Raw genomic sequence first — 23,685 nt, 5'->3', positions numbered from 1 at the left:
CATTCTCAGAATCATACAAAAATTTTTTCTTGTTCTGTGGGTTGTCTTGTCACTGTCTTGATGGTTTTTAATTTTGATGATGTCTAACATCCATTTTGTTGCTTGTGCTTCTGATGCCATATCTAAGAAACCATTGCCTACTCTAACATCGTGAGGATTCATACCTATGTTTTATTGTAATAGTTTTGCAGTTTTAGCTGTTATATTTAGTTCTTAGATCCATTTTGAGTTCATTTTTTTTATGTGGTGTGAAAGAGGGTTTCAACTTCATTCATGTGGATATCCACTTCGGTAAGCACTATTTTTCCAAAAGACTATTTTTTTCCCACTGAATTATCTTTGCACTCTTGTCAAAAATCAGTTGACTACTGATTTTGGACCTGGGGGATGAGGGGAACAACAGCACATATGCCCCAGCCCACCAGAGGTGAGTCCAGCAGAACCACGTGGCAGAGGCGACCCCCTCATCCCTTGGACCCAGAGGGGAATGCTAGCCCACATTCCTCGGCCCACCAGAGGTGAGCACAGCAGAACTGCATGGCAGAGGTGACCTGCCCTCCTTGGATTTGGAGGGGAGTGCCGCATGGGCCCAGCAGAACCACACACTGCTGGGGGTTCATTGTACAACCACAGATTCTGGAACAGAACCCAAAGTGGTTTAAAATAACCACCACCAGACCTACTGTCAAGCAAAGACAATTCACCACCACAGTAGCATCCAGGGCCACTCCACAGCCAACCTCAGTGTAATAGAGGAAGCAAACCCTCTACCAAATGATCAAACATCAACAAAAATACTTTAATTACAAATAAACAAGAAGAAATGACACCATTGAAAGAATATAGTAATGCACCAAAGTGAGACTCCATGAAATGGGATCCTTGATATGTCTGTAAAAGAATTCAGAGCAATAATCTTAAGAAAACTTGAAGAAATGAAAGAAGACTCAATTAGAGAACACAAGGAAACAAAAAAAATATCCAGAATATGAAGGAGGAAATCTACAAAGACATTAATACCTTAAAAAAGAATGTAGCAGAACTTCTAGAAGTGAAAGATTCACTCAATGAAATAAAAAGCACAACTGAGAGCTAAAGCAACAGGGTAGAGCAAGCAGAAGGAAGAATTTCAGAGCTTGAAGGTGGTCTTTTTGAAATAACTCAAGCAGAGGAAAAAAAAGGAAAAAGAATTAAAAATAATGAGGAAAATCTAAGAGAGATAACAGAGAGTTTCAAGTGCTCTAACATCTGAATCGTGGTTATTCCTGAAGGGGAGAAGTAAGGAAAAGGCATTGAAAACCTACTCAAGGAAATAGTAACAGAAAACTTCCCAGGTGTAGGGGGAGATACAGACCTTCAGATTCAGGAAGCTGAAAGGTCCTCAAACATAATCAATCAAAAAATATCCTCCCCAAGACACATTATAGTTAAATTTGAAAAGCTCAAAGACAAAGAGAGAACTCTAAAAGCAGCAAGGGAAAAGCATCAGGTCACTTATAGGGGAACCCCCATCAAATTAACAGAACACTTCTCAACCGAAACCCTACAGGCCAGAAGAAAGTGGAATGATATATTCAAAATACTAAAAGAATAAAATTGCCAGCCAAGAACTCTTTACCCAGCAAGGCTCTCCTTCAGAAATGAGGGAGAAATAGTATATTTCCCAAGAAAAACAAAAGTTGTGGGAGTTCACCACTATATTACCAGCCCTGCAAGAAATTCTCAAGGGGGTCATTCATCTGGAATCTGAATAATGGTGACCACTATCACAAATACACAAGAAAGAGCAAAACCCATTGTTAAAACAAAAATGCCAGCAAGAAAGAGAAAGAAACTAAATCATGCCACCTTAAATTTTGAACTAATATTGAATAAGAAAAACAAAAGGGGAAATAATGATCAAAAGATATTTAAATGATCAAAACAAGAAGCAATTAAATGACAGGAATTAAGCAACACTTGTCAATAACTACCGAAATGTGAATGGACTAAACTCCCCATTCAAAGACACAGATTGACTGATTGGATTAAAAAGCTAGACCCAAGTACATGCTGTCTTCAAGAGACCCACCTCACCTGTAGAGACCCACATAGACTAAAAGTGAAGGGATGGAAAAAGATAATGCAAATGGAAACCAAAAATGAGCAGGAGTAGCTATTCTTATATCGGACAAGATAGACTTTAAACCAAAAACCATAAAAAGAGACAAAGGCCACTATATAATGATAAAAGAATCTATCCAGCTAGAAGACATAACAATCATAAACATGTATGCACCCAATACTGGAGCATCCAGATATATAAAGCAAATATTCTTAGACATAAAGAAAGAAATAGGACCTAATATATTAATAGTGGGTGACCTGAACACCCCTCTCTCAGTATGGGACAGATCTTCCAGGCAACAAGTCAACAAAGAGACACAGGATTTAATCTATACCTTAGACCAACTGCACTTAGCAGAAATATACAGAACATTTCACCCAACTACTAAAGAATATACTCTCTTCTCATCAGCTCATGGAACATTCTGCAGGATAGATGACATATTAGATCACAAATCTAGTCACAGAAAAGTTAAAAAAATTGAAATCAGTCCAAGTGTCTTTTCAGATCACGATGGACTAAAATTGGAAATTAATAATAAGCAAAATTCTGGAAATAATAGGCTAAATAATAGGCTCCAGAATGACCTATGGGTCCAATAAGAAATTGAATAAAAAATAAAAAAAATTTATAGAAACTAATGAAAATGAAGATACATTATACCAAACCTATGGGATACTGCAAAAGCAGTACTACAAGGCAAATTTATTGCAATAAATGTTTGCACCAAAAGAATGAAAAGACTTCAAATGAACAACCTAACACTACACCTCAAAGAATCTGAAAAACAATAACAGTCCAAAACTAAGGGTAGTAGATGGAAAGAAATACTAAAAATCAGAGCAGAACTAAATGAAATAGAGACCCGAAAAACAATAGAAAAGATCAATAAAAGAAAAAATTGCCTTCTCGAGAAGACAAATAAAATAGACAAACCATTAGCTAGGTTAACAAAAAAAAAAAAAAAGAGAGAGAGAGAGAAGGCCCAAATAACGAATATCAGAAATGAAAAGGGAAACATTACAACGGATACCACAGAAATATAAAGAATTATTAGAGACTATTCTAAACAACTGCATGACAACTAACATGAAAATCTGTAAGATGTGGATAAGTTTCTAGACACATACAAACTACCAAGACTGAACCAAGAGAGATAGAAAACATGAACAGAAAAACAAGAAAGGAGACTGAAGTGCTAATAAGCAATCTTCCAACAAAGAAAAGTCCAGGTCTGGATGGTTTTACAGCTGAACTCTATCAAACTTTTAAAGAGGCATTAAGACAAATTCTCCTCAAACTATTCTGAGAAACTGAAACAGAAGCTGTTCTGCCAAACTCATTCTATGAGGCCAACATAACTCTGATACCAAAACCAGATAAAGACACAACAAAGAAAGAAAATTATAGGCCAATATCCTTGATGAACCTAGATGCAAAAATCCTCAACAAAATATTAGCAATCAGAATAAAGCAACATATTAAAAAATGATCCCACTATGATCAAATGGGATTCAACCCAGGGAGTCAAGGATGGTTCAAAATACAAAAGTCAATTAATGTGATACATCATATCAACAAAATCAAGGATAAAGACCATATGATTATCTCAATAGATGCTGAAAAAGCATTTGACAAAATTCAACATCCCTTAATGATAAAGACTCTCAACAAATTAGGTAGAGAAGGAAAATATCTCAACACAATAAAAGCCATTTATGACAAGCCCACTGCCAGTGTCATTCTGAATGGGGAAAAACTGAGGGCCTTTCCCTTAAGAACAGGAACAAGACAAGGATGCCCACTCTCACCACTTCTATTTAACATAGTACTGGAGGTACTAGCCAGAGCAATCAGGCAAGAGAAAGAAATAAAGGGAATCCAGATTGGAAAAGTGAAGTCGAACTGTCTCTATTTGCAGATGACATGATACTATATACAGAAAAACCTGAAGATTCTATCAAAAAACTCCAAGAGCTGGTTAATAACTTCTGTAATGCTGCGGAATACAAAATAAATGCTCCCAAATCAGTTGCATTTATATACTCAAATAATGAACTAACAGAAAGAGAAATAAAGAAAGTAAGCCCATTTACAATTGTCATTAAAAAAAAATACCTAGGGATCAATTTAATCAAGGAGGTGAGAGACATCTACAATGAGAACTACAAACCACTTCTAAAAGAAATTAAAGAAGACACAAAAAGATGGAAAGATATTCCAATGGTCTTGTATTGAAAAAATTAACATTGTGAAAATGTCTGTACTACCCAAAGCAATCTACAGATTCAACACAATCCACATCAAAATACCAATGACATTCTTCACAGAAATGGAAAAAACAATCTTACCTTTCATATGGAACAACAAAAGACCCTGAATAGCCAGAGCAATCCTGAGCAAAATAAATAAATCCAGAGGCATAACACTACCTGACTTCAAATTATACTACAAAGCCACTGTAACAAAAACAGCATGGTACGGATATAAAAATAGACTTTCAGACCAGTGGAGTAGAACTGAGAAGCCAGAAATCACCCCTCAGACTTCTAGCCATCTGATATTGGACAAAGGAAACAAAAATCTACATTGGGGAAAAGACCACCTCTTCAACAAATGGTGCTGGGAAAACTGGATATCCATATGCAGAAGAATGAAACTCAATATGCACCTCTCACCATACACTAAAATCAACTCAAAATGGATTAAAAATTTAAGAATAATACCTGAAACTGTAACATTACTAAGGGAAAATACAGGTGAAACACATCAGCAGCTAGGTCTGGGCACAGGCTTTATGAACATGAGCCCAAAAGCACATGCAGTAAAATAAACAAATGGGACTATATCAAACTAAAAAGCTTCTGCACAGCAAAGGAACTATCAACAGAGTGAAACGACAACCTACAGAGTGGGAGAAAATTTTTGCTACCTATGCTTCAACAAAGGATTAATAACCATAATATATAAGGAACTCAAGCAATTATACAGTTAAAAACCAAAAAACCCAATTAAAAAATGGGCAAAGGAGCTGAACAGACATTTTTCAAAGGAAGACATACAAATGGCTAACAGGTACATGAAAAAATACTCAACATCATTAGTCATCAGGGAAATGCAAATTAAAACTACATTGAGATACCACCTCACCCCAGTTTGAGTGGCTATAATCAAAAAGATGGTGAATAACAAATGCTGGGACAGATGTGGAGAGAAGGGAACACTCCTACACAGTTGGTTGGACTGTAAATTAGTACAACCACTATGGAAAACAGTATGGAGGTTTCTCAAACAACTACAGATAGATCTTCCATACAATCCAGCAATCCCACTTCTGGGTGTATACCCAGAGGAGTGGAAATCATCATGCAGCAGGGATACCTGCACTCCCATGTTTATCGCAGCTCTGTTCACAATAGCCAAGACATAGAACCAACCTGAATGTCCATCGATGGATGATTGTATAAGGAAACTGTGGTATATATACACCGTGGAATACTACTCTGCCATAAAAAAAAAATGAAATACTCCCATTTGCAACAACATGCATGAGCCTGGAGAAACTTATGTTGAGTGAAATAAGCAAAGCACTGGATAAATACTGCATGGTCTCACTCATATGTGGGAGCTAAGAGAAAAAGAAGGAAGGAAAGAAAGACCACAGTAGTGCATTGGACTTTCAGAGAGAGAGAGAACATTCCTTAGGCTACAATCTGTAGTGTGGGGGAAAGACGGAGGAGGAGGGGGGTGGAGACAATTGGGTGGGGGACACAGCATGCAAAAGCAATTTCTGGTAATGGGTATGCCGCTAGTATGGAATCTGGCCCTCACATCATGCCAGAAAGGATGACAATCAGCTTTGTATCTCATGAATATTCATCATAAAATAAATAAATAATAAAAACTGTATTGTAAAATTAAAGTAAACAAATAAATAAATAGAAAACCTATATTGTATATTTCAAAATTGCTAAAAAAATAGATTTTAAATGTTCTCACTACAAGCAAAAGATAAGTGTGGAGGGTACTAACATTAATAAATCAAATGTATTTCACAGGGCCTAGCTTCCAAGGCCCTGTAGTTTCAGGTATAGCCTAACTTTTCAGAATTACACATAGAAATGTTAAGCTTGCAAAAGACAGAAAACTTTCCCTGGGCTAAAGTCTCTGTTGTAGATAAAGAATTGTAACACAGCAAAATTGCTGCCTCTGAGGGCAGATGTCCTTGGTGCAGCTAAACCTAATGATTGTTGCCATGACAATTATCTTACTGTTCTTTTTGTAACCACCTGTGCTCTTTTTCTAACCAACTATGCTCTTTTTCTGTAACTTTCTGGCCTGGAGAATAAATACTGAGAAAAAAAAACCCAGTTTGGGGTTAATTTTTCCAAGGAATGCTTCTCTCTTGAGAGTTCCTGGAAATTAAACCCTTCAGGGCCTCTCACTGCTCAGAAGAAATGGGCTTTGAGTAATCCTTTGTGTCTCCATCACCCTGGGAGAGCGGACAGACAGGACAGATAGGTATGGGAGGTGATGGATATATTAATTAGATCAATATAATCACTCCACAATGATTACATGAAAACATCAATTGTACCCCATAAGTATATACAATTATTATTTGTCAATTAAAATTAAAATTTTAATAAAGTATGCTTTATTTCCTATTTTAAAAAAAAATCAGTTGACTACAAACTGAAGGTTAGACTATGTCTAATTTATCTTGTTAAGGAAGTATCCCCAAAGTCACACTTTGTTGAATTTTTCTGATTAAGAAATGTGCATTGTTGTATATGGAAGCTGTTTTTAGTATATATGCCAATAATCACAATTTTATCTTTCATTTTATTTACGTATTAAATTATACTCATAGTTTCCCTAATATTAGGCAATTCTTGCATTTCTGGATTATCATCCAATTGGTTATACATATTTTTAGTGTGCTAACTGAGTCTCTAGTAATCCTCAGAAAATAATCATAAGTTTTTGTGTGATGTTTATTTATATTAGGTTTTAATATCATACTTACATTATAACAATCACTTCTAAATGTTTCTTTTTTCTACAGTCTATAACATTAGAATTATCTAGCCTTTGGCACTTTGGTAGAGTTCCCTTTCACACTTTATGCTTTTTAATAGGAGAGTATTTTTTACAAAGTTCTTTGTTTCCGGGTTTTGTAAATGAAAATTGATCCATTTAAGCTTTCTATTACTATTGTGATCTCATTTTACATTATTTACTAGTTTACTGTTTTTCTTTTTTTTTTTCACCTTTACTTATATTTATTTTTGTGGGATACAGTGTGTCATTGCAATTCATGTATATGCTGCACAATGACTCACTTAGCATAGATAGCAGAGTTTTGTACTCATTAGTCCGCCACTTCTCGCTTATATTTTTCTAGTTTCTAATAGGAAATTTATTTTATTATTTTCATATTTATTGATGTGAGTATTGAAAGATTTATTTGCATTCATGGATGGTGATATGCAGAGATTCCATTATCATTACCATTCTATTTAGAAATTCTTCAGTTTAGGTTTCTATTTTCCCTAGGAAATCCTAATTATGGAAATGATCTTAATGAGACTGCCTTAACTTAGGTGGAGGTGCCAATAGAAAAAAATTAGACTATATTATATAGAGAAGCCAAGTCACATATGCTCAAATAACCATAAATATACATATATATATATTTTTTTTTTCCTTTTCAAGGGCAGACAGTATAGGCTTGCCTTTTTAATAGTGTTAAGCCAATCAGATTTCCCACAGAATAGACCTCCTTTAGGTAGGTATCTGTCTATTTGTGGCTGGTTTCCTTTGGTTTTATAAAAGTTACTTTTCTGTATTTATTTCTATATTTAGGAAAATCTGTCATTGTGCTCTAGTGAGCATCTTAACATAAAGCTTTTAAGTTCCCTTTTTACTTCTGTGCATCTTCAGTTTTAGAAGATAACACTAATTCCCTTTTCCAAATGATTGTACAAATTTATACTCCTACATACAGCATGAAAAATCCTCATTGCTCCACATCTACAGGAACACTGAAATTTTCAGTCTAATTAAATCTGTAGCATTATGTCATTGTGACTTTTTTCCACTTTTAAAGAAAAGGATAAACACACACAAAGTGTACAGAATTCATAAGTGTATAGCTCAATTAATCATTACAAAGTAAACACACATGTAGATCAAGACATAGACCATTGCAAGGCCCCCAGTAAGCCCTCAATGGCTTCCCCAATTACTGTTTACTCTCTATATCCTTCCCCAACTTCTAGAGATGAGCATTGCTTGTTTCTGAGATTTACAAACAGAATCACAAAGTATACTTTTGTTGTGATTGGCCTCCTTTGCTCCATATTATTTTTATGAGATTCATCTTTATTAAGTATAGTTACATTTTATTCATTTTCAGCTTGTCTAGTGAGTGTGATGTCTCACTGTGGTTTTAATTTGCATATCCAAAATAACCCTAAATTTGAGCACCTTTTTCTATTTTTATTTACAAATTATTTGGTTATTCTTCTGTAAAGTGTCTGTTAAAAAATATCTTGCCCATTTTTGTATTAACTTCCTCAAATTGATATGTAGAATTTCTTTATTCTTGATTTAATTCCTTTGTCAGTTACACAAGTTGAAAATATCTTCCTATATTATATGGTTTGCCTGTTCACACCCATAATAGTGACTTTGAACAGAATTTCTCAGTTTCAATGTGGTCCAATGTATATGTATTGCTTTTTACATCCTCTTTGAGGAATACTTCCTATCCTAAGTTCATAAAAACTTATTCTTTTGCCATGAATTTTAGATCAATAATCTATCTTGTATATGCTGTAACACAGAAATAAAGTTTCACTATTTTTTCAGTTATGTATCCAATTATCAGCACAATTTGTTAAAAAAAGAAGTGCCCTTTTCTTACTACTCTCTAGCGTCAAATACATCATAAATTAATTGACCATACATATGTGGGTGTGACCTAATTATTTCTATCTGAAACAGTACCAACTTTTCTTAATGTAGCTTTATAATAAATCTTAATATCTGATAGAGTTAGTACTCTTGAGTTTCTTCTTCAAGAATGTCTTTGGCAATTCCGAGTCATTTTAATTTCCATATAAATTTCAAAATGAGATTATCAAGTTGCAAATTGCAATGACTTTGGAGAGAATTAACATCTCTATTGTATGAAGTATCCCAAGTAATGTATATTGCACCCGATCTTTTAGTTTTTTTAATTTCTCTCAATTATGTGTTTTCTGTGTGAATGTCTAACATGTCTGTCATTAGACTTATTCCAAACTATTTGACATTTTTGATGCTACTGTAAATATGATCTGTTTAAATTTTCATTTTCTATTTTTGCTATTCAAAAGCACACTTAATATTTGTATATTGACCTGCATCTTTAAGTGAATTTATTGACTTTAAGTATTTATCTGCAGATTCTGTAGTATCGGTCTTTACAATCTTTGTATCTTTGTATTATTTTTTCTGCCTTACTGGATGATCAAGGATCTTCAACTGATTCTTTCATTGAAATGATAATAGCAAGTATCCTTGTCTTCTTTCTGATCTCAGAGGAAAAGCTTTCAATATTTCAACATTAATTCTAAATTCAGTGCATGCTATGGAACTTTTGCAAATACCTTTTTTATTCTGATTAACTATGGTTCTTTATAGAACTCATTTGCTAACATATTTACCAAAGTGAATGTTGAATTTAATCAAATTCTCTTTTAGTATCAATTGAGAGGATCGTGTAACTTTTCTTTTATTCAATTAATTAATTATATGCACTGGTTTTTGAATATTATCCCACCTTATTTGGTATATGTATGTATGCATGTATAACATTCCATTTGTTAATATTTTGGTGTGGATTTATGCATCTACGTAAATGAGCGCTAAGAATCTATAATTTATCTGTTTGTTAAACAAGCCAGGAGGAATTCTGTATTTGTCAATTATCTGGAGAGTGATATGACTTCCTCCTAAAGTCTTGCTAGAATTTCCCAATGAAACCATTAGAACCCCAAACTTTTCTTTTTAGAAACTTTAAAAAATTTTTCTATTTATTTTTAAATAAATTGTACATTTCTTCTATTAGTTTTTCTAAATTGTAACTTTCAAAGAATCTGTCCATTTTATCTGAATCTTCAAGTTTCTGACACAAAAAGAAATATTTATACTAAGACTTAACATTCATTTTAGACTCTGTAGAATCTGTGTTGCCTTTTAGCCTTTTCTATTTTTCTTGATCATTTTTACCACAGATTTATCAATTTTATTAATTTTCTCATATATCAACTTCTCGGTTGTGAATGATTTCTATTTTTTTCTTTATCCATAATTTATGCCTTAATCCTTATCATTTCCTTTATTCTACTTTGGGTTTATCTTGCTTTTTTGTTCTAATGTCTTGGAATAAATGCCTTGATCATTGATTTTCAATGTTCTTTCTTTTCTAATATATGCACTTAATGCTATAAACACAATGCTAAACAAGGCCTTGGCTGCACCCATAAAGTTGAATACAGTATTTCTAATTTCCATCTTTTTCTCTGATCATGGTTTATTAAGTTTAATTTCCGGGCAATGGGCATTTTCTAGTTATCTTTTTTATTAGCGGTTTCTAGCATAAATCCACTGAAGCAACAGAATATACTATGTATCATTTCAATTATTTGTGGTTAATTTCGATACCTATGTCCTATATATTTCAAATGTACACTATGCTATTCTATAGATTCAGCCACACTTGCTGATCACGTTGTTCTGATTTACTATATCATTACTGATTTGAGCTTACTTCATCTTTCCTTACCTGAGAGAACTATGTTAAAATATCCCAGTATAATTGCAAATCAGCAATTTACAATAAGACTTAAATAACTTATTTAAGTTCTGGGAATTTGGTTTTCTATATTTCAATGGTTTTAGACTCACACAAATTATTTTCTATTCCTGTTGAACTGTGCCTTCCATAATTATGAAATGTGTTTCTATTTCTCCAGTACGCCTTTTGAGTTGTAGTAGATGCATTAATTGCATATATGCTTCCTCTCCTTGTTTCCAAACCCTGTAATATGATTTCGTAGCTCCTTCCATCAAAAGGTAAAGCCTTTATTCCCCCTGAGAATCTGAGCCGGACATTCTGTTTTCTTTGGCTAGTAAGACAGTAGCAAAGGTGACACAAGCAGAGATTAAAAATTGTTTAGGCACTGGATTGTGGGATCCCTGTACCTCCTGCCATGTAAAGAAGCCTGGCCTACCCTCCTAGAAGACAAAAGACACAAAGCCCAGTGACCTCATATGATAGGTAGCCAGGTAGCCAACTTCAAGAATTGATAACATCTACTTAACTAAAAACTGATTTCAGATGCATGAGTGAGCCTACCTGAGACTAGCAGAAGAACTTCCCAGACAAGCCATGTCCAGACCAGAAGAAATATTATTAGCTAAATAAATGGTTGTTGCACTAAGGCACTTTTTTTTGGTGTTCTTTACAGAGTATTAGATTCAGAAGTTGGTACTCTGATATAAGGTGCTACAATAACAAGCACATTAAATAGTTCAACTTGTCTTCTTATGATAAAGTAAAGAAAGGAGATATGCTAAAGGAAGAAAACTGTTCAGCTTATAAGGAAAATTGTCATTTTCAGTCTTTTAAGCTCAAAGTAAGAAACAGTCCCAGATCAAGGCAGTGACTATAATACACTTGGTTGAGACTTTTGAAAGATTTAAGGTTATTCTTAGGAGACAACCTCAAGTTGTACAAAAAGGGCTTCTAAGAATTATAGAAGAGTTGTCACACAGCAGCTTCACAGGTTTCCCAGAGTAAGAATACCTGTTTTAAAAAGGATTCATGAGTGTAGCTTTTATTGGATAAAATAACTATAATTTGATTCACAGAAAGCCCACATCAGAATTAGGAACTTTTGTGTATCAAAGGATACCATCAACAGAGTAAAAAGGGAACTCCAAGAAAATATTTGCAAATTATATGTCAGATAAGGAATTAATATCCAGAATATATAAAGAACTCCTAAAACTCAATAATAACAACAAAAGACAACACAATTAAAAGATTCAAAACTACAGTGAGATACCACTTCACATCCATTAGGATGATTTTATCTTTAAAAAATCAGACAAAAAAGAATATAATGATTATTGGTGAGGATGTAAAAGAATAAATGGGAACGTAAAATGGTATAGCTACTATGGAAAACAGTTTGGCAGTATCTCAACAAAACTTGAGGATTTATATATTTTTATCTATATATTCTATCTAAACACAGAATTACCATATGATCTAACATTCCACTTCTGGATATACACCCATTACACTGAAAGAATAGGCCCAAACAAAAACAACATTTGTGGCAGCATTATTTACAAAAGCAATAGTAGACACCCAAATGTGCATTAGCAAATGAACTGATAAAAAACAATTTTTGACATATACATACAATGGAATATTATTCAGCCTTAAAAAAGAACAAAATTCTGATATAGGCTATAATATGGATAAACCTTGAAGACATCATGCCAATGAAATAAGGCAGGCACAAAAGGACAAATATTGTTTGATTCCTCTTACATAAGGTACCTAAAGTAGTCAAATTCATTGAGACAGAAAGTTGAATGGAGTCTAGCAGGAGGAAGGAATGGGAAATGGGCAGAAAATTTCAGTTTGAGATGATGAAAAAGTCCTGGAGATTGATGGTGGTGATGACTGCACAACCATGTGAATGCACTTCATGCTACCTTACACTCTAACAAATGGTTAAAAAGTGCAGTGATGTCAGCAAGATGGCTTATAGAAAGCTCCAGACCTTCCTTTCCCTAGGGAGACACTGACTTAACAACAATACTTGAATCAATTGCCTTTGTGGGAAATCCAGAAGCCAGTTAAGAAGTTCACACACCCCAGGCAAGTGAGGCCAAGCACAACAAAGCTCCATAGGAAACTGTATGGCACTTACTCACCAGAGATCTTGCCCACATCAGACACAATCAGGAGAAAATTCCAACTCCCATCATCTACCTAGGGAGGGGAAGGGAAGAGTGGAACATATATATGGCCAACATTCTGACTTTTGGCAGTGGCTGCCTGAGGGACTGGTTTCTATCTGGTTTTTTTATCACAATAAAAAAAAATTACGCAGTTCTAATGAGTAAAACTAGGATTCAGTCTCAGGTCTCTCTGACTCCAAAACATGTACTTAGAATTTCTACAGTCTAATTTACCATTAAACACAATCAACACTGTATTTCTTCACTGGAAACAACCATAAAAATGGGTAATTTCCTACTAGCGGGTCATTTCTGGAAAGGGTACTAAGACAACTTCCCTAACAAGCTCCCCGCTGGACTGCACCAAGGCTGCAGTCGGATCTAGTACCTGCCACTAGTAACTTCACAGTAATGTATATTTTGTTTAAATAAAGAAGCTGATACCTCTTAAGTGAGTTTCTATGCCTTTTAAACCTTAATTTAAAAACTTCCCTGTGGGGAGAAAAATTTTTAAAAAGTAATCCTGTAAAAAAGAATAGAAAGAAATCCCACAACATTTTTACAATAGCTACATCAATAAAAGGCCACCAAGTTAGACTAAAAGACTGATAAAAGAGCAAAATGGTCTCAGGTCCCCAACCAAATAAATAAACGGTTATTGTTTTAAGCCACTAAACTTCGGAGTGGTTTGCTATGCAACAATAGATAGTTCACACTTATCTTAAAAGTCTGCACTGTCTGATATTAATCTAGCTAGCCAAACCAGCTTTTTAAAAATTTCTATTTAGATAGTATATTTTTCCATTCTTTTACTTTCATTATTCATATACCATATTTTAGATGTGTCAGTTGTAAGCAGAATGTGTGTGTGTGTGTCTTATATGATAATCATTTGTCTTTGCTTTTATTTATTTTTATTTTTTGGCGGCTGGCCGTTACTGGAATCCAAACCCTGACCTTGGTGTTATCAACAATATGCTCTACCTAGTGAGCAACCAGCCAGCCTGTCCTTGTTTTTAATTAGTATTTATCTAATTTTTAATTGATAAATAAAAATTTATCAATTTATCAATAATTTTTAATTGGTTTTTAATTGCAGTACTTAGTCCCTTTACATCTAACATAATTACGGATATATATGAGTTTAAATCTTTTATTTTAACCTTAGCTTTTAAATTTGTTCCACATTTATGAGACAAGTGCTAAATGTAGTTTTTCTTTCTCTTATTGCCTTCTTTTTATAGATTATGCTTAAATTCTGCTTTCTTTATTTTGACTGTTTTTGTAATTTTGCAGAAATATGATTTCAAAGTATGTGTTGGCTTTGTACTGGGTCTACTTAGCTGTACTATAAATACGCCCCAACTCTTTAATGAGCCATGAACTTTAATTTTTTTTACTCCTGCCAACATTTAGCTCAGCCTCCCTGCCTCGTATTCGCCTCTTCTGAAATCAACAGATTCCCTTAGGAGAAAAACATTTTTATTTTATAACCTATATCCTAAAATTTAATATCTGAAGGTTTTGTAAATTTAAATCTATTGTTTTTTGTTTCGCTAGCCATTGTTCATGGTGTCTTATTTCCTTATAGATTGTGAGCTCATAAATGAATGATATTAATCGGGAAGTAACCTGATTGAATTGGCATTCCTTCATTACTCAAGTATTTATAGATAAATACTGTTTGCTTCCATTAGGTGCCCTTGGCTTTTACCAACCTGGGACAAATGTAGCCTCATGTATTAGAATCCTAACCACATTTGTAATATATATTCAAAGCCTAAATCCATATGAGATGAAGTATAGTCATGACTTTTCAATATAAGAGTTTTGTTCATTTGCTTTTCTTTTTATTTTATTACCGAGAACTGAGAAGAAAACAAGAGATAATTTGCTTTTTTCCTTTGCTTTAAAGAAGTGGCCTATTTGTTTTGTAGACTACCTTCCAATTTAGGCTGAGGCAGTTATATATTATTAGTGTATGTGGGGATTGAGGTTTGAGGGAGTTATATCCTTTGACAGAGGACATGGTCCTTTTGAAAAAAGAAAAATAGACATCGAGTTTTAGCAAATTAAGATGCTTCACTTTACAAAAGTAATTCAAGATCCTATATACAAAATAAATGAATTAATAACTTGGATTATTCACAATTTGTAAGAATGTATTAATTGCAAAAGCAAGATGGTTGAAATTTTTCATTGCATGTTGAAATCAAGTTAAAGACAAATATTAAATATTAAAGACAATTATTAAAAATAACAGTGTGTAAGATAGAACTTACCAGATTTTTATCCACAACAATATGCATTTGAAGATATCGAGGAAATAACCTGGTAAATTCAGTTCTCTGAAAAACACACAACATGAGTCCTGAGGAATTTACAAACATTTATTACTGACATTTGCAAACATTTTCTACTGAAATTATATTCATAGAGAAACTAAAAGATGTGTTGCTACTGATTACATAATTAGGTTGTTTACAAATACAAAATTTAGGCACCATTCAGAAAAGTCAATTCAGAAAGTGCCCTGGTTAGTAAGAATTTTCAATTAGACTTCCCAAGCTATATAAGAACTCAGGTATCTTTTATTTTTGCAATAATTGAAACTGGAAATTTTAAGTTTACAAAATGAAGCTTTGCTTTTCTTAGCCTTGTGATAATTTTCATACTAATTTTCCATGTGGGCAGATTTTCTGCTACCAATTATTAGAAGTATTTATAGCAAACAATATACTTTTTAAAAACATTACTAAAGTTTACAATCCATGGCAGTTCACTACAGCGTGGTGTGTTATTTATGGCAGTTTTCTAGTCTTTGTGGATAAAAAATTCATCACTTTGCTTCACATTTACCTTTTCTAAGCTACTGATGTTATCCATTTTTGAACTCTCAGAAAACAAAGACTTAACTTAGAAATCCAAATTACATAATATTTTTGCCTGAATTATCCAAGTAATTGAGAAGGAATATTTTACATCAACAATCTAAATTCCCACATGTGAAAATTAATATTTTAGATTTTTTAGTCCTATATTCACATCCATTTCCAAGATTAATTAATTAACCTGAGTTTTTGCTAAACTTTCATCTAATGGCAAGGGTAACAATGAACAGAAATTCATTCTCTAGCCATTTTAAAAGTAAAAAGTTAAATAATTTTAAGATTTGCAAGTTACCAATCAAACTTGGCTCTGAAAGTATTTGTCATTTCACAAAATTATACTGAATAGGCTAGAAGTAAAAGAGTCAACACTTACTTCTGAACTTTTTCTGACTTGATACTGTGAATTTTCAAACCAAGAATATGTGTCATTTTCTCCTAAGAGAGGAATATTAGTGTTATCACTTCTTTCTTCATAAATCATGTGCACAAATCCTGATACAGCCTCCAACGGTTCAATTCCATACGAGATGTTTTTAAACTGTATCGTCCCCCTGAATGTTAAAATAACCAAAACAAGTCTGAAATGATTCTACCAAAACTGTAATCTAATAGTTTAGTGAGAAATATATGCCAGATTTTTTTTTTTTAAGATTTAAAGTTCCCTTAGTTTTTCTACTTTGTCTCTTTGTTCTTTGAGGCCTTACGCAGAACTAGACCACTATATTATAGGATGCATAGTGCCTGACATTGAAAATCTTTTTTGATTATCTGAAAGAAGGCATGATAGTGTCATGGATTTGTGTCCTTAAACAGGTTAAAATACCATCCTAGTCTACAGATTTTCTGAGGCCTGTAGGGTATGTAGGTACTCTGTTCCTTAGTTTTAGATCCCTTCTTTCTGATACACCTAACTTTCCTCTGACGCTTAAAGTCCTGAATCATCTGTCTGGGCTATTCTACAATAGTCAATTATTTTAGGAAATTAACAAACCCGACAAAAACAGAACTTTAGAAAACTAAAGAAGTATGGAGAGACCAATCAGCATGCCCTGCACTCAAGACGGCTCAAAAGCTCAAGCAGCAGATTCTGTCATCATCAGTAAGTAGTCTCCCGTCAGAAACAGACGCTGCCAGGTGGCCAACACCATTGTATTAGTAATTCTGGTTTGGTCCTTAGGGAATTGAAATAAAGGTGATTACAGAACTAACAAAGATCCATGCAGGATTAATTCATGGGCTAACATGATATAATATTAGCATACTTAATATCTTTAAACAGTCTACAACCTGAGTCCTGAACAAGTGCTGAGCGTCACAAGAGAATTTGGAAACCCTGCAACATATCCATTATAGTTGCAATCCATCTGAAAAAATAATACACAAAGAAAAACAAATGGATAACTTATTTTAAAAATGAACACTCCAGATATGTTATTCATATTTATTACTTTAGTTACCATAGTACTTTAATGTGACTGGCAATTACCCAATGAATTTGTGCCACATAGAAAAAAAGCAGCAGTCCAGATTATTTAATTTCAGTGAATGTGTAAAATAATATTCTAGTAATCACAAAATATTCACCTTTCTAAAGAAAACCCAGAGAGTAATTTGTAAAGTGACATGAAAATCAACTACATTGTATACTGATAAATTAAAATAAAATAAATTTTAAGAAAAAAAACCCAGAATAACAAATATATAAGTAAAAACACCTAAGTCTTACCTGATCTAACAAAGGCTCAGAATGCTGGGCATCATCTTTGTCATAAGAATAAATAACAGAAGTTGAAGATAAAAATGATCTAGGTGAAAATTACAAAAACATATTCAAGTTGTCAAACAGAAAAAGTAGAAAAAATTATTATTCATACACAAGTTTTCTTTTTACTGAAGAATTTAAAATAGTGCCAATCAGCTTGGTATATCCTATTATCCAAATACTTTCCTATCAACTTACAATAAATTGGGTACTAAGGGAGGCATTTTAACTAGAGTGACATATAATATTAAAGTGCAGGTTAATAAACAACCCAAATTGCTAGAGATATCAAAGTGAAATAACATAGGTCTCAATTTCCAGCACAGAACTTTATCACTCATCGATTTCAGATTTTATACCTGTGTCTCAAAATTAAAATGTAGGTTAGGACAGAAAATTTAGAAAGATTTTCCTGTTCTCACTACAAATTCATATTCACTAAGCTTAGCTAAGGGCCAAGTTCTTGTCAATAACATTGGTCAGAAGTTTCTTTTATTTCCTTCAGTAACTACTCAAGCACTTGGCCCCGCTTCCATCACTCACCCACATAAGCCCACGTCCCCTCACGCTCACATTACCTGTGTCCGTCCTCACTCCTCATCTTTATTTCCAGATGATCACTTTCTTATTCAAAGCAAGTCCTTAAACCTGTGCTACAGGGATCCTGCGCCATATACTGAAAACACATACTTTTTCTGTCTCATAATTTCAAACTCTCCCTCTCTATCGGCTTTTTGTCCTAATGCTATTTAAAGTAGTCTTACTGCCATCCTAAATAACTGTCCCTTGACCCTGAGTTCTACCGTTGTTATTCCCTATATTTTTTCAATTCTCAACAGATTTTTATCAAAAGTGTAGGCTACCAATATTTCCTATACTTTCTCAATTCGTATTCACCCATAAACTTCTCCAGAAAAGATCCACAACCCCCAGAATGTCAAATCCAAAAGACATTTTAAAAGTTATTGCTGCGCTGAACATTCAAACGCTGTGGCCACTCAGTTCAGTCACTGAAGCTCCATCACCCTCCACTCTTCCTTCCTCCCTGACCTCTCCAGTGTCCTCTTCCGAGCTGGCTGCTCCTTCGGTTCTACCTGTCTCAGGTACATTGGTGTTTCTCAGGGTTAGGTCTTCAGCCTCTAATCTACTCATAAGCACGCTATGTACGTGCTCTCATTCAAAGAAATGATAGCCAAGAAACTACTTACTGCTAAATCTATAATCCTATATACCTGTTCGATCTCCTCAGAGATTCAAATTTCCATATTCATCGATCTAGTGGAAAAAACACACTTAGATATCTTAAGGAAGTGAAAACCAAACTCAACCCTTCCTTGCACAAATACCTCCCTTATTTATATTCCTCACTGAATTACACTATAACCTATTCACTTTCTTGAGCAACAACTAAATGATGAGATTCCTCACTGTTTCCCACTCTACCAACTCTGTCTTGAGATCTGCTGAATTTTATTTTCCACTGCTATGACTGATGCCATTTTTCAAGCCACCATCATCACTCACCTGAACTATTACATGGTCATATAATTGGCCATCCTCATCTACTTCTCCCCCTCAAAAACAGCCTACAAGACTCAATGTGACCACATAAGTACATGTTTAAAACCATTTTTGACTCCAAATACCTTACCATGCATGGTATTATAGACCTACAACCTGGCTGCTGCCTACCTTTCCGGAATGTTTTACCTCTACTTCAGAAAATATGTCCTTTAGTAATTCACATTGACTTTTTGCACACCAGAGAAGTCCCTCTGTCTCACAACTCCATGTTTTACACATAAGTTCCTATCTAAATAAAATTTCTCCCTGCTCTACCCCTCTTCTTTACATAGCTAACTATGTATCTTCCCTCAAGATACAGGTCATCTCTCACCTCATTCCAAAAGCGTCTTCCCTGACCTTCAAAAATATTATTCACACATTTATCATAATACCATATTATAATAAAATTATTTTTTCTATTAATGTGTTTGAATGTATCTTCCTATATTATAAATTACTTAACTGTGCACTATATTTCATTCTCTTTTGTATGCCTAGTACTTTGCCCAATACCCAATATACAATAGGTATTATTATATTTAAATTGAAGTGGTTCTATTTATAACTATTTTTAAAAAATCAAGAAACCAAAGAATTAAAATTTGAAAGGACAAAATAATTACTTACTGCTTTTTGAGATGGACAAAATATGGTCTTCCTTCTATTGTAATAACATAGGCAACCTGTAACAAGAGTATCCAAAAAATTGAATAAAAAACTGAATAACTTGTAAATAATATATGCTACACAATGTTTTCTCTAAATTATACTTTAAAACATTGATAAAATTAATAATAATCTAACCATCATAATGGCCTCCCTTCCTGTGCGGATATTTGAGGCTTCAGGATTCTAAACTGAGAACTAGGCAGTAAAGCACCCACATGCTTGCTATTTACCATTACTCACATTTCTGAGGGAGAAGCTTGCCTGATGACTGCTATCTTTTGGCTCAGACAGACCCCATCAGTTCACCATGTCAAAGGCAAATATCAAGGATGCCCACCTCACTTGAGAAATTCTATGGCTTGCTTACTCCCAGCCCTTCTGGAAGGCAAATTGCCCTGCTCATTGGAAGAGACACTCCCAAAGCTAGAGCTACGAAAAATGTAATTCACCTCAAGCAACACAAATGCCATTGCACTTTGTTTATCCATGTAAGCAATCAAACTCCTCTGAAAAAAAAATGTAGGAGAAGATAGAGGAAAAGCACACATGTCTAGAGAATACCTTAGAAGATAACAGAAAATGAAATAGTCATTAAATTATGTATTTGGTTAATCATTTTTAATTATTGTAGCAAGAGAAATAGCCATTTAAAATCTTTTAACTACTTAACTTTGTATTGGAGCATAACAAGATACTATGTATCAGATAAAGGTATTGGGAAGAATCCCTTGAATGGCCATTCTAGAAAGAAACGCAAGTGAAATTTGGAGGGAACCTTTAAAATTGCGCCCTACAAAAAGCCCTTCTTATCAAACAAATATGATGAAAATTAAAGGGAAATTAAAAAGTACCAATAAAATTTAACAGTCACATATTTTACAAAGCAACAACCACAAAAACCTAGAATGAAATTACAAAAACTGTGCAAAACCAACAGAAGAACAAACTTTCAAAAGACACACGGTAGTCTCTGCTACTTTTCATACACAACGCCCAACTATTATGGCCTGAATTGTGACACGCACCCCCTGAAAAATTCATAAGTTGAAGTTCTAACCCTCAGCACCTCAGAATGTGGCTTTATTTGGAGACGGGGTCTTTGCAACTAACATCATATTTGTTTGTGAGAAACTTGAAGTTTTCCCACTAAATCAGGAAGAAGGCACTCTTGCTTTTTGACATCATACTGAAAGTCCTAGCTTATGCGATAAAACAAGAAAAGTAAATAAAATGGATACAAATTGGGAAGGAAGAAATAAAAGTGTCTTTGTTAACAGATGACATGATTATCTACATTAAAAAACTGAAGAATAAACAGTAAAACTCCTGGAACAAATAAGTGATTATGGCAAGGTTGCAGAATGCAAGGTTAATATACAAAAATCAACGGCTTTCATACACCAGCAATGAACAGGTAGAATTTGAAATTAAAAACACAACACCATTTACATTCTCAGCCTGAAAAATGAAATGCTTAGGTATAAATCTAACAAAATTTGTCCAAGATCTATATGAGGAAAACTACAAAACTCTGATTAAAGAAATCAAAGAACTAAATGAACAGAGAGACATTTCATGTCTATGGATAGGAAGACTCAATATTCTCAAGATGTCACTTTGTCACAATCTGACCTATAGATTCAGTGCAACCCCAATCAAAATCCCTGAAGGTGCTTTGTGAAGGACCATGGAAAGGAAAAAAACAAATTTGGAGATCCATGATTATGACTAGCATTAGATTATCCTATATCAGAAGAAACTAAGTGAGAATTATATTTTCCAGGGGAACAATTAGAGAAGGAACATCCACTAATCTCTAAACTCAGACTGTCAAATCTATGTGCAAATTACCAAATAAAACCTGCCTGAGGATCATTACCATTCAGATCCTCACTGACTCACTAAAAACTGAGGAAAGCACATGAGCAGATAACCAGGGCAAGGACATGGGCACCAGAAATCTCAGTAATCAAAATAAATAATAGTTTAGTGCGATATTTTTTAAAATCAAAATTAATGCAAAAAAAATCTGTGGTGGAAAAAATATCAAAATTTTAAAGAAAGACAGCCTCTGACCCTCTAGTTAAATGGATCACCCCAACTTTGTTCCTGCAGGAATCCCAGTTTTTTGATGTCCCCTTAAATTTTGCAGTTGGTGGATTTTATCCCTAAAATCCTGGCTCTGGGGTATCCTATCCCTAAAACCTTTATCCTCAACAGAAACACACACAGAATCTCACACATCAAAATGTTTCCTGGTAAGGACCTGTTCTGAGCTGTTGGCTCTGCTCTTAGAAGTGCTGTATTCCTGCCTATGTTCAGCAACTTTGATCTTGACATTAAAGGCAACTTAGTAGAATTTAAGATATAAAATCTTATCAGCGAATTACATTATTTTCTGGATCTTTTTTTGCATTCGATGATGAAATCTTCTCAGGAACTGTGGTCTGCAGAAAGATTTTATGAGGATCTAAAAATAAAAATAAGCAGTTATTTTGATACCTGTGGTCTTACGCTATCCATTTCTAATTCTAATTCTGCATTTGTTTCTCTACATGAGCAGCGAATTTTAAAATAATCTATACCTATCTTCTTTTCCACTGTTTATCTAGCCATTTTTACTTGTAAATTTGTGACCCCTTGTCAAGACTTCAAGTTTCTATTCTGTCTCTCTCCCCACCCAGCCCGATACACACACACACAGTTCTGCACTTGTGCAGCTCGACTAAGTTAACGCTGAGAACCAAATTACAGCGTTGTAATGAGGCGTGGAAGTGAGCAAATACGGATGCTTCAGGAAAGTGAGACCATTTGCAGGAAAAACTAGAATATTGGATACAAGGACGAGCTGCGATTTTCAGTAGAGCAGGTGGAGGAAAGCAGTTGTCAAGTCAGGAAATCAGTGACAAAGAGCTCCCTCATAGCGAAGCAATTATTCCTAAAGCAGCAGAATTTTGTATGCGGAAGAAAACACGTTTCATTTTTGTCCGTTTTATGGATAAGGAAACCGTCCCCGAGAACTGAACCGGTTTTCTGCCCCAGGCAGCCTGTCTGCCGTTTCGGCCACAGAGCCTGAAGCGAAGGCCCAGGAGGACCGCGGGAGCGCGAGGTCCGGGCGGACCCTGGACGTCGGCCGCCGCCAAGCACCGCCCCCCAAACGGAAAACGTCCCCCGGAAGCCTGGACTGGGTGGGGGAGCGAGTCCCCGGCCGTACGGAGGTCTGCGTGCAGCCCCGCGACCGCGCCGAGGAGCAGCAGGAGCGGGAACATGGCGCCGGGGCCCTGGAGCCCGGCCGGGAACAGCAGTTGGGCCGCTGAGGCGAGGAGAGGCGCAGCTCGCGCCGGGCCGCTGCGCGCACGAGACGCGGGGCCGCGAAGGAGCGCGTGAGGGAGGAAAGTTAGGGCGGGCGGCGCGCGGCTCCTGTGGAGCGGGAGGGAGTGCGTGCGGGCGGGCGCGGGGCCGCGAAGGAGCGCGTGAGGGAGGAAAGTTAGGGCGGGCGGGCGGGCGCGGGGCCGGGAAGGAGCGCGCGAGGGAGGAAAGTTAGGGCGGGCGGCGCGCGGCTCCTGTGGAGCGGGAGGGAGTGCGGGCGGGCGGGCGCGAGGCCGGGAAGGAGCGCGCGAGGGAGGAAAGTTAGGGCGGGCGGCGCGCGGCTCCTGTGG

The 23,685-nt window shown here is 35.2% G+C and overlaps 1 protein-coding gene across 1 annotated transcript in view; it reads right to left on the bottom strand.

The window, feature by feature from the left end:
* The window catches only part of LOC134361752 (disintegrin and metalloproteinase domain-containing protein 5-like), a 155,557-nt gene extending 132,262 nt beyond the window's left edge, over nt 1-23,295 (bottom strand). Inside the window, exons 1-7 of the mRNA XM_063076730.1 lie at nt 23,241-23,295; nt 22,417-22,496; nt 19,985-20,040; nt 17,756-17,834; nt 17,317-17,393; nt 16,403-16,580; nt 15,421-15,486 (exon numbers count right to left, since the gene is read on the bottom strand). Of these exons, the coding sequence (XP_062932800.1) occupies nt 15,421-15,486; nt 16,403-16,580; nt 17,317-17,393; nt 17,756-17,834; nt 19,985-20,040; nt 22,417-22,496; nt 23,241-23,295 (591 nt within the window). The remainder of the gene's footprint in view (nt 1-15,420; nt 15,487-16,402; nt 16,581-17,316; nt 17,394-17,755; nt 17,835-19,984; nt 20,041-22,416; nt 22,497-23,240) is intronic.
* Between the last annotated feature and the right edge of the window lie 390 nt (nt 23,296-23,685).

The sequence above is a fragment of the Cynocephalus volans genome, chromosome 13, assembly GCF_027409185.1.
Source record: "Cynocephalus volans isolate mCynVol1 chromosome 13, mCynVol1.pri, whole genome shotgun sequence".
Classification (NCBI taxonomy): Eukaryota; Metazoa; Chordata; class Mammalia; order Dermoptera; family Cynocephalidae; genus Cynocephalus; species Cynocephalus volans.
Note: the sequence above shows the minus strand (reverse complement) of the source record. Positions and strands in the feature narration are given on the sequence as shown.